The sequence below is a fragment of the Triplophysa dalaica genome, chromosome 2 (genome assembly GCF_015846415.1).
Source record: "Triplophysa dalaica isolate WHDGS20190420 chromosome 2, ASM1584641v1, whole genome shotgun sequence".
NCBI lineage: Eukaryota > Metazoa > Chordata > Actinopteri > Cypriniformes > Nemacheilidae > Triplophysa > Triplophysa dalaica.
In genome coordinates, this window is record NC_079543.1 from 24,592,748 (window position 1) to 24,604,431 (window position 11,684).

The 11,684-nt window shown below is 37.7% G+C and overlaps 2 protein-coding genes across 2 annotated transcripts; one reads left to right on the top strand and one right to left on the bottom strand.

Annotated features, from left to right (window-relative positions):
* Positions 1-252: 252 nt before the first annotated feature.
* Positions 253-4,572, bottom strand: LOC130413032 (protein PERCC1). Its single transcript, XM_056737930.1, has 2 exons — positions 4,565-4,572; positions 253-1,050 (listed from the first exon to the last, which is right to left on the bottom strand). The coding sequence occupies exon 2, from the start codon at positions 1,047-1,049 to the stop codon at positions 285-287; it is 765 nt and encodes a 254-aa protein (XP_056593908.1). The 5' UTR covers position 1,050; positions 4,565-4,572; the 3' UTR covers positions 253-284.
* Positions 4,573-4,770: 198 nt separating this feature from the next.
* pgap6 (post-glycosylphosphatidylinositol attachment to proteins 6) lies at positions 4,771-11,492 on the top strand. Its single transcript, XM_056740117.1, has 13 exons — positions 4,771-4,942; positions 5,152-5,329; positions 5,579-5,789; positions 5,880-6,010; positions 7,056-7,315; positions 7,412-7,728; positions 7,812-7,905; positions 7,991-8,108; positions 8,916-9,055; positions 9,153-9,331; positions 9,469-9,615; positions 10,037-10,153; positions 10,341-11,492. The coding sequence occupies exons 1-13, from the start codon at positions 4,882-4,884 to the stop codon at positions 10,638-10,640; spliced, it is 2,253 nt and encodes a 750-aa protein (XP_056596095.1). The 5' UTR covers positions 4,771-4,881; the 3' UTR covers positions 10,641-11,492.
* Positions 11,493-11,684: the final 192 nt, after the last annotated feature.

Below are 11,684 nucleotides of genomic sequence, written 5' to 3' on the forward strand. Positions count from 1 at the left end.
AGTATCCAGAATACAAAGCTACAAACTGAAGCAAGAAATCAAAAAATTAAATATAAACATTGAGATATATTACTAAAACAAGTGAAAGCATCCACCAGTGGATGCAACAAAAAACATTTAATATTTATAATACATTCTCGCAAAACAGTGAAGGTATTATAAAACAGTTTTGCTTCTAACAGTTTGCTTGTATAATATTTAATGATGATAGTGCATATCGGACAACAAGATACTAATGAACAATTGCTTTGTACTGCATGGGACTGTTTATGTTCAAATGTATATTATAACAGCTGGAGGTCACAGTTGAATTCATTGGTATCTTTATCATTGGCCCAGTGAGCAAGTAAATCACTAAAATCCGGGGTGCTTGAGCTACTGAGAGTCCCTGGAATACAAGAGCTGGTCATGGTGCAAACATTAGTATTATTGTACATGCTCAATGAAGAATTGATGTTAACTGAGCTCTCTGAAGTGTTGGCCATACCTAATGAGTTCTCCTGCGTGTTTGTATCACTAAACAACTGGTGTGAGAGAGGCTCTGTCCAGAAGCTGATTGGCAGGCGACGTTGGCTCATGGGTAGACCACGCCCCTTCCTTTGAGCATCTCGAAAGAGCTCTGCCAGGGGCCCTAGTGGCTCAGGCTCCTCCACCTGCCCTGATGATGCAACTTTAATGAAGTCAGCATAGTAGCGCTGACGGCCCCCGACTTTGGAACACGGTGTCTCTGCATAAATGTCACAGGTATCAGGGTCCTGGCTCCGGCCAAAGTAGCGTTGGACATCATTGCTGATGAGCTCGGCGAACCGCAGCAGCTGATTGGTCATCTCAGAGTTATGGGGGGTGGGGTCAAAACTCCATGGCTCTTCTTCATGAGACACAATGGAGACTACATCCTCATCATCGTCCAAACTGTCTTCAACCTCCTGCCTCAGCTCCTCTTCATACTCTTCCTCGGTCTCCTTCTCATCCTCCACAGAAAGGAAGCAAGCCTGCAGAGGTCTCGCCAAAGCAAAATTACTCAGCGGTCTGATCACGCTCGCTGCCATGCTATAAAAATTCAGATAAAAAGAGTGAGAATGTGTGCATAAACGGACCTAAAGATTGTCACTTGTTTCTTTGGTGAAATTTTCAATTTTAATATTAGCACAAACATTAAAAGATATAGCTCAATAGAGGGCTATGCTGTTTATTTGTCATAATGGAAATATGCCATTAAACAGTCGATCAAGGGAATTTTAACTCCAAACAACGATAACTAATACAAAACAATACAAGAGAGAGCAGGAAAACAGGTAACACACAAAATACAAAGCAATTGTTTAAAATCATAGCTTGTGTTAAAATTAAGTTTGAATTAAAACCACCATACAAACCAGCAAACCATTGCTCAAACTTGAGAAAACAGGCAAAACTCAAAAAGAATGAAAGTACATTACATGCAAAAGCTTATGTCAATGTGTAGCTGCATTATAAGAAAGATATCCAATAACATTTGCCAAAGCAAATTATGTGTTTATAAACAAAAAAATTAAAAATAAGATTTTAAAATCAGTGTGAAAAAATTGTGATGGGTTTTGTTGAAAGAAACAACAATAAAAAACTAAATATAAACTTAGACATTAGAGGTATAAGTTTAAACTCATAAGACCTAAGTTTAAATTCTGTCGTGATATACTCACTCGTTACAGTAGTTGTTCCAAACTTGCCTAAATTTCTTTGGTTAAACACAGAGAAAGATATTTGGAAGAATGCTTGTAATCAAACAGTTCTTGAACACCATTGGCAGAAAAAATACAATATAGTCAAAATTGCCCCATAACTGTATGCTGTACATTCTTCAAAATATCTTTCTTTGTGTTCATCAGAACAAAGAAATGTATACAGATTTTAAACCACTCGAAGGTGTGTACATGGTGACAGAATTTTTATTCTTGGATGAACTATCCCTTTAAAACCAGTGTCAAAAAAATAAACGATGGGTTTTTTTAAGAGAAAAAAGAAAATAAAAGTGATAAATCTTAATCCAATGCATCATTTGTGAGTCTCTTACCGTATGTATGTTGCTTCTGAATTGATGCTCTCCGTTTCGCGTTATGGGCATTTATCGGTTCGGTCATTTATACCCATCGCTTCAGGTGAGTCTGTTTTCCGAGCAAATATTTACGCGCACGTCTGTAATTGTGTTCTGGTTAAACAGAGCATGAGTTTGTCTTGGCGCCCGGCAACCGGAGAGTCGAACGGAAACAGGCGCAAAGCGGCGGCCGCTATAACGCCGCGTCTGCCGGGGGACGCTCAAGTGTCCCCGACACACACACATGAACAGAGACTCGCATGCAAACAGTCCGAGACTACAAAGCTTATCTCGTACAGGGTGGGCACTTAAGAGTAAACCTAAAAAGGCGTGAAATCGTATTTTACGCTGTTTTGACTTTTGAATGAGCCCCTTTATAAAAACCCATTAAAAAGACAAGCAATGCAAATTAGGTTATTTTACCTGTGCATCGTGTGTTAGACCTTATATATACAATTTATATAAGGTCAAAGTATTTTTCTTTTCAAATGCACAAGAATATAATATTCAACAATATCTGATATGACTAATATAACAGGCTAATATAACAGTCACAAAAGGTTTGATGTCAAAAGTTTCAGCACATCAATAGAATCTTTGCTATTTGTTATTGCAGTGTTCATCTTTTCATCCGAAGGCTTGTGCTTGATGTTTGTTGAAATGCATAAATTGAGTCAAAACATTGGGAAACACATATGCACTGTGCAAACTTATGTGCCATCTTGCCAGGTAAACAGTCTTTGAAAGTATATAGATGGGAGGTGGCAAAAAAGCAAATGTGTGTGTGTGTGTACAGCATGGGTTAAATAAGAGTCGGACGCAGGGCAATAGAGGCACTAATGACCAGTAGCAGAGAGTGTAGCATCTGGACTAACATATGTTAGAGAACAAGAACACTTAACAGCAGCCGAGGCAGCATGCAAAGTTTAACTATCTATAAACCACAGGTAGACAACACTACATCACAATCGCAGTAAATAAATTATTACATCTTAACAATGCTACATAAACAGTTGATTGATAAAAGCACTGATGTTTGTTTGCAAGAATAAATCTGTGAGTTCTAGTTTTAAGAATTGGGTGGGGATACTTTTCCTTATTCCTATAAGTCATATGCATTTTGAGAAAACTAAATCTTTTAAGCAAACAAAAAACTTATATAAAGGTAAAAATCATACACAGTAAACAATATACTGAATTAGAATTATTCAATTCAATGCATGCTTTATTTCAGACCCTTAGGTCCATATCAAGACAGTACAAGAGAAAGAAAACGATTAAAGTTCAACAGACCCATCTAAACATAAGCTTTAATTCCAATTTTTCCAAAAACAGGATGAGTACCTTGTCTCTCTCAATGTTACATTATTTAAAGGGGTCATATGGCACAATTACGTGTTTTTCTGTGTCTTTGGTTTGTTATAAGTTGCCCATGCATGTCTTAGACAAGTAAAATTCCAACAATTATAGTGTCGTAACAAAAGATGCATTCGATCTAAAAGTTAATGCTCACCCTGACCTGGCTAAAACGCCTCGTGTAATTTAGGTTAAAATCAAGTGAGTTAATTTCCTGGACAGCTTTTACGTAAAGCGAACACAGTCAAATGGATATTTGAAGGACAAAACTCATTAAGAAGATGCAGAACTCATATTTATTAAAAATACATATTTTTATGTAATTGTTATATCTCTTTGTATATTGCAGGGGTCCTATAGCGTAACTACATGTTTCTCTGTGTCTTTGGTTTGTTATAAGTTGCCCATGAATGTATTAGACAAGTAAAATTGCAACAATTATAGTGTCATAACAAAAGATTCATTCTATCTAAAAGTTAATGCTCACCCTGACCTGCCTGAAGAGCCTCGTGTAACCACACCCCCACAAATCTACGTCAGTTCGTGGTGTGCTTTGACCGCCCAAGTGTATGAGATGGGCGTACCTGTCAGTACAATTGCTTTGCAACCAGATGTTCCAAAAATGGTAAGAGGCGTTACATTTCCGTCACACACTCGCAGTATTCGACCAATCACTACACAATGGTTTACTGACCAATCATAGCACGCCTCGCTTTTCAGTGTGAAGACCTCCACGCGTTTCAGAGAGGCCGGGCAAATAGGAGATACAAACATGGACGATATGTGGAAATTACAGCGTATTTGAACGTTTTGATCGTGAATACACATTGCATTACATCTGAATCAAACGATAATATTCGATTGAGTCGTGCCATATGACCCCTTTAATGATAGCTGTCACGTAGCTTTCTTCATACCTCATAGTAAGGACGTTGTAATTATTGACCAGCAGATGGCAGTGTATCAAGTCTGTATTTCATCTTCATATCCTTATCATCATTATACTTGATGGCTGAATTTTTTTAATCATTAACATCTTGAGCCCTTGCATTAAAAAGTAGGCCTTTGATAAAAATGTGATTTTATATCGTTCAAAAAGACCGAATCCAAAGATAAACCTGCTGTTGTACACACCGGCACGATGGTGGTGCTTCTTTCTCACTTGGTTTGGCGCCCTCTGTCGGATAAAGCCAAGAATCCTTTTTTCATTCATAAACAGATTCATTAAATGATTAATATTCATGAGGTTTAACTGCGATCAAATCCGCTGGCTGAACGTCAAGATGTAGGATTAATATTCATGACGCAAGCATCGCGAGCAGCCAGAAGTCGTGCGCATGCGCGCTGGAGGCAGTACAGTAACATGAACCAGGAAGTATTGTGTTAAAACGCTCTTCTGGATATTTGTAACACACAACAATGGGCTGACTAGAGAAATGTTATACTGAAAAATGGAGAAGTATTTTGCGCTGTGCCTTTTACTTTATGGCATCGCTGGCTGTTTATCTGACGGTGAGTTCGATGTCGTTGACGCGTTTGAGCGATCTTTTTTATGACATTGACACCGGTTGTGTTTATAATTTAAACAATTCTTAAACGTATCTAAGGTAAACATGTTATAAAAGAAGAACAGGGTGAAGTTCACTAAGGATTTTGCCGGTAACACAGATTGTGATTGTTTACCTCTGACGTTTCGTGATGTCATTTTCTGCCCCCTATAGACATCACTTACGTCAACGGGTTTTATTCTAAAACGGCTCAGAAGTTGTCCAAATACAGCTGGTTCGGAAATGTTCGGCTCCATCACTTCAGGGTCCCGGAGGATACTGTGCTCGTGCGGTGGCTGCTCACGGTCACGAGGGGGTCCGCGATGAACTGCGGCAACCAGAACATTACTGTGTATATATTTTATTCATATCCGATTTATATCGTTTATATAGATATGTTATGCTGTCAATGGAAAGTGAAGAAGAATCCTCTGTTGGCATAGTAACCATTTTGGCCATCAAAATGCTTACTCATGTAAAACTGTAAAATATATCAAAGGTAGACTGGAGATAGTGGACAGTAAGTGCACAAAGTGGCAGCTAAATGAACAAGAAACAACTAATTTGCATTTATTTTTGTCAATCTAATCCGAATAACCAGGCACTTTAGGTCAGGAGCGCCACCGGTCATCAACCCCATCAACACAGAGTTCCCGAACTCAACGTCAGTCACTCTTGCCCACAACATAACACTGCTGGTTCCGAGTGGACAGGGCAGTAATGTAACACTGTTCAATGTGACCCACCCCAAACCTGGCGACTGGTTCATGGCCGCTCACATGCCCAAGGATGACGGCAAGATAGAGCAGCAGGTTCATATTTATCTTTTTTTTTTGTTTAAACACTGAATGCTCTTCTTGCTTCCGAAGAATAGATGTGCAATGTGTGTTTTTCTCTTATAGGGATTGCCGTCTTGCTCGTATTTGTTTCAGCCGCAGATGTTTGTGAGAAGAGCGGCGGACCTGCCAGTCCTGACTCACGACATTCCACTTCATCAAACGCTAACAGCCAAGGAAGCATCAGCTCTCTTTAAGTATGTGCTATTGTGTGTATAAATAGATTGCGCTGTTTATATTGTCATTGTTGGTTTCTTACGTATATTGTCTTTGTTATGCACATAGTTTGTCTCCAGAAATTTGTAAAGTCACTCTTCACTTAAAGATCTACCGAGACCCATACATGACAAAAAAACGTCTATTTGACCTGAATATTAAATTATAATAATTATAACTTATATGTGCCGTTTTTGTGATTTAATGTTTTTGACATAAAAGCATTTTACATAATATAGAACAATTTAATTATAATTAAATTAATGCTTGAAATCAAAATTTGATGCTCAATATCTACTAATTAGCCTGGATTGTTCCCACAATTTATTTATACATGAATTTTTTTCTCTCCTTTTAGGTAAATCGTCCTCTTGTTTGATAATTGTGCACGTTATAAAATAAAACAGTTATGACTGTGATGTTTATTGAATTAGAAATCATGAGCTAAAACAGTAAAAAGGCTGAACTGTGATGGTGAACCTGTTCACAAAAAAATAATCACGATGAATGAAATCAATATTTTTTATATTTAATAAATAAAACGATTTCTATAAAACGAGGCCAAAAAAAAGAGTTTGATTGACCTAAATTAGTAATAAATAAAAAAATGTGGCAATTAATATTTATTCGTGACCACGCTATAATCATTCTTTTTCCCATGTCAAGTGCAGGGCTCTGTTAAGATCTACACAAGCATCCTCTACTACACATTTTGGAAGCAGTGATTTAAAAAAAGACATTTAAAGAATGTAGGGCTAATGCAGAAAATATATTTATGAAGCCATACAAAAAAATACCAAAAATAATCTTAATTCTTTATGAAAATATTTGTATTGGTCTTAAAACGGGCTTAATTTCTTCATTCAAAATACCAAAACTGTAGGTGCTAATATTGTAGCTGAGACCTTTTTCAACACATTTAATTTTTTTAAATAAATTTATCTGAACTGCGTAGAGGTGTCAATGGTTGGTGTGTGTTTGCTTTATAATGAATTTTATTAAAATCCAATGCTTTTTTCTTTATAGAGTATTCGTCCCAGAGCTCTCCTCCAGACTGGATGTTTTCATCCAAAACATCTCTTGGAAGGGAAATTCTGCGGTGCTCTCCATCACCCTCGGCGTCAGCACTTTATGGCCCGGATCTCTAGTGACAGTGAACTGTTCACAGTTAGAGCCCTGCTCTGCGTCGCTCTCCACCCCTCCGTGGAACACCTGGGTGCTAGTTACGATCGAGACCGGTCAACCTAACACCACAGTGGATTTCAACATCTCCGCCAATGTCACAGGTCGTCTACCACTTCTGTTTCCCTAAATGGCTTTTTGTCTGTTTTGCTACACTAACAGTCTTTACTGAAACTCCATGTTTCCTCGTTTTCATACAGTGGGGTGTAAACCTTTAAGCGTCTCTTCGAATTTCCACACCTCAGCATTCATTTTCCCCCAAAGCAACAGCTCTGTTGCCACCGGCAACGAATCTCTTTCTGTGACGAACCAGCAGAGACTGGGTGGTAACAGTTCCGAGCCTGTGTGCATGAGGACCCCGACTGTATTCAGAGACGAACAGGATGTGCTTTCACTACGCTTCATTGTATCCAGCAACCTGAATGTGACCTCTGACCTCCCGACCGTGCTCACTCTGGATCTAGACTCTACCGCTGACAGTGGGGGTACATTTGTCGTACAGCTCCTTTTGAACACTGTAAGCATCTACGTGCATGTTATAAATAATAGTTTTAAGTTATACATAGTGATGTTATACATTGTGTCATGTGATTGTGACAGAGTGCTCTGGTTGGTGGATTTGGAAGCGTCAAAGCATGCCTCACCCCTGCAGCTCCCGTAATAAACGTCAACACTAGCAAACAATGCTATACAGGTTAGTAATACATGAGCATTCGGCTGTTACGCTTTATGTCTTGCTTGACTCATTTGACATGCATGTTCTTTGTGTGTGCCTCTAGCGTTCACAAAGGGATATTCTCTGAGCGTGAGCAAAAATGAATCACGTGTGCTGTTGAGGATTCCTTTTCCAGAGGCAGCGATGTGGTACCTCAGCCTGCAGACGCTCTGCAATGACAGGTCAATATACAGTATATTGTTTAAACACGTCCTATAGAGCACAACATTGAACAACTATTGCATGAACAGACATGAGGTCTTTGTTTGCACACTTGTGCCAAGTTTAAAGTTGACTGAAACTAAAAAAAATCATTTAAATCAGGTGAAATACTTATATGTACATGTTACATATAAATTAAACTTGACGGAAATTAGAAATTACCTAAGCAATAAGCTGAAATAAGTTGATGCAATACAATTATTATAAAAATGCTAGCTACAATACTAAAACTGAAATTGAGGTTAAATAAATGAAGCCTATATAGCAATAAAATCAAATAGTGAAATGACAAAAGGATATAACATAAATCTGCAAAAATTATTAAAATAGCTAAAAAATTAAATACTAAAAATACATACTGATAAGAGACACACATATATACTAAATGCACTTTAAGTGGCTTTGGAAAAAAAGCTAAATGTAAAAACAAAAAATGTAAAAATAAAAGCTCATTTAAAATATTTATGTAACTAACTAATAAATCTATAATAACAATTTTTTTGCACACGATTTTATGCTATTTTATAGTATACATAGTGTGTACCCTATGTATAATATTAATTACAAATCAGTTATGAAATTTTAGTGTTTATTACAAAAAAGTTTTATATTTTTTTACCCAACACAATTAGATTATTCAAATGGGATTTTGAATTTTCTGTGTTTATCTCAACAGCGTGGATACCATTATTATAATATAGTGTTGTGTAGTTTTTTTGCCGTTGCATTATTTATGTGAGTTATATTCCATAATATTTTCTTTCCAGTGTTGATTGCAAAAATACATCAGCCATAGTCAGTGTATCTGTGAGTGTCACCGCTTGCATCGAGGACTGCGGGCCGTACGGAGAGTGCAGACTGCTGCGCACAAACGGCTACCTCTATGCCGCGTGTGTGTGCAAAGCTGGTAAACACGCACGCATACGCACACACAGAGAGAGTAAGAACAGAGGTCAAAAACACATTATGGTCTGAATCGGCTCTTATTGTATCTCTGTTGGCAGGTTGGCAGGGATGGGGCTGTACGGATGGCTCGACTGCACAGTCGTTCTCTCGTCAGATGGCTGCAGCTCTGCTCCTCACCCTCAGTAACCTCTTCTTCATTCCACCCATCATTGTGGCGCTTTATAGAGGCTATCACACAGAGGCGGCTGTATACTTCTTTACCATGTTCTTCTCAACGGTACATAATGTCAAGAGTTTTTCTGCTTGGTTTGTTTTTTCTTTAAACTGTTGTTTTAAAAATTGCCAAAAATGTTTGTTGCAATCAGAAATGAATACAAATGTGCCTTAATAATTAAACCAATTGTGTGTTTGTAGTTTTATCATGCATGTGACCAGCCCGGTGTGACCGTCATGTGTATCATGGACTACGACACTCTCCAGTTCTGTGACTTCCTGGGTTCTGTGGTATCAGTGTGGGTCACCATCCTGTGCATGGCACGACTCCTGGAGCCGGTCAAATATGTGAGTACAGCGCTATGGGTTTGTAAATCTGTGTTCCATGAGATCAGCGACAATGAATCCATTGTTATATACTAGCTTGTCAAACAGATTTTCATGTTCATAAGAAAACCGTGTCTGTACTTTATGTCTCCCCAAGGTCACATAGCTCTTTTTACTGGCCCTGTTGCTAATGTATTATCTTAAAGTTTTAGCTTTCTGTAAGTAACCTATCAGATATTATACCTATTCACTATCAGATAACATGCTGAAATTCAGAAAAGCTTGGTAGCTGCATAGCAACCTTCTAATAATAGCTTCAAAGTGCTTTTCAACAATTGCATTCCTTCCAAAAATGTTAAAAGCTATTTATCCACTACATTGTAACTATGATTCGTACATATTTTATTTGGATAAAATAGTTCTCATTTTTCTTGCATTTTAGATGTTGTTTATGGGGGGCACTCTTGTCATTTCCATGGTGATGCAGTTGGATCGCAGGGGGCTGTGGAACCTTTTAGGCCCCGTCATCTTTTCGTTGGTCATTATGGTCACTGCCTGGGTAAGCTTGGCTTTTTTCGTCCTGAAAAGAGATTCTTTTTTTGTTGTTTAAATGTCAAAGAAATTCACGGGCTCAAATGCTAAAAGTTTTAACAATGTTTTGCTTGAATTCACTTTAAGCTGCTTTGGAAGAAGGCATCTCCTTAATGCATACATTTTTAAAGCAATTTATTTCTGTTCCTCAACAGACCTATCGAAGTGTGAAACGTCACCACTGTTACCCTCCGTCATGGCGTCGCTGGGTCTTGTTCTTGCTGCCGGGCATCGTGTCTGCAGTTATCGGAGTGTGCGTGTACGTCTTCGCACAGACCGACATTAACTACTTCTACACTCACTCCATATGGCACATGATGGTAGCGACAAGCGTGGTCTTCCTCCTGCCACCCCGCGAAAAACACATCCCACCCTGGGGCTGGACACACAAAATCTGCGGGTATAAGTTATGTAAAAATGAGAAAGAAGAATTTTACACTGTCAGTGGAACGTAATATTTGCACAAACCTCAGTGGATGGCCATGTTACATTGCTGTTTTAGCTTTAAGAGTTGAGTGAAGCTTTAACCGGAATATTGTGTGTCACAATAGCCATCTTTTATTTGAAAGGTGAACAGTGAATGTCAATGAATGATTCTGTTAACTCCGTTAAGCACTTTTTTAATATGAAGACAATCACTTTGTAAGAGAAAGTGAGTGAACCAGAAAGCCGTCTTGCTTGTGGACAAAAATGACTTTGTTGTTATACATTTTTAATTAGCACTTTCTTCATTTGAGACTACTTAGTAAGATTTGATTTGTTGGGTATTATACACCGTTCTTATGAACTATCCTTATGTTTGCCTGTGTCAAAGCAGTTCCTTTATTTTATTTAATTAGCCAGACTTGTTTCACAAGTTTATTTAAACCACTATCAGGAACGTTTTCACAGGAATGTTTAAATACCTCCCAATTTTGTCTTCATCATACACTTTGAATGCCTTGATAGCTTCCTTGAAATGTTGTTCTAACTATTTAAGTTGAAACACTTATTGGTTACAGTATGTATTTTCTTTGGAAGGTCATACTGATGTATTTACACTGGATGTCCGTATTGTTCGAGGCTTTATGTAGAAAGGGATCTACTGTACTTCTTAACCTCAGGCTGTTTTCATAAAGACATTTGTGAAATTGTCTTGAATTTCATTTGTCATGACAGTTTTCTATTTGTGGGCTTGTCTATTGTTTTTCCTAGTGTTGTTAAATGTAAATTAGGGTTGACATATGATTTGTTTTACATAAATGATTTTGTATATAATTTTGTATTTGAATCATGGAAAATTAAAAAAAGATTATGATTTATGTTAAGTTCAGTGCACCACTCAATACTTGTTTTGTTTTGTTCACTACATATATTTTTTATTCATACAGTCCTCCTTTGTATTGGTGTCAAACAGCAGATCTTGCACATTTATGCACATCTATTTGAGGTGGAATCGCATGAATATCTATTTATGTTGAAGAAAGTTGTTAAATTTTTGTAGTCGTTTTAGTTCTCTA

Coding starts and splice junctions, on each gene's coding strand:
- LOC130413032 (XM_056737930.1), bottom strand. CDS start 1,049: ATGGCAGCGAGCGTGATCAGACCGCTGAGTAATTTTGCTTTGGCGAGA.
- pgap6 (XM_056740117.1), top strand. CDS start 4,882: ATGGAGAAGTATTTTGCGCTGTGCCTTTTACTTTATGGCATCGCTGGC. Junction 8,109..8,915: donor CAGACGCTCTGCAATGACAG/GTCAATATACAG, acceptor TTTTCTTTCCAG/TGTTGATTGCAAAAATACAT. Junction 9,616..10,036: donor TCCTGGAGCCGGTCAAATAT/GTGAGTACAGCG, acceptor CTTGCATTTTAG/ATGTTGTTTATGGGGGGCAC.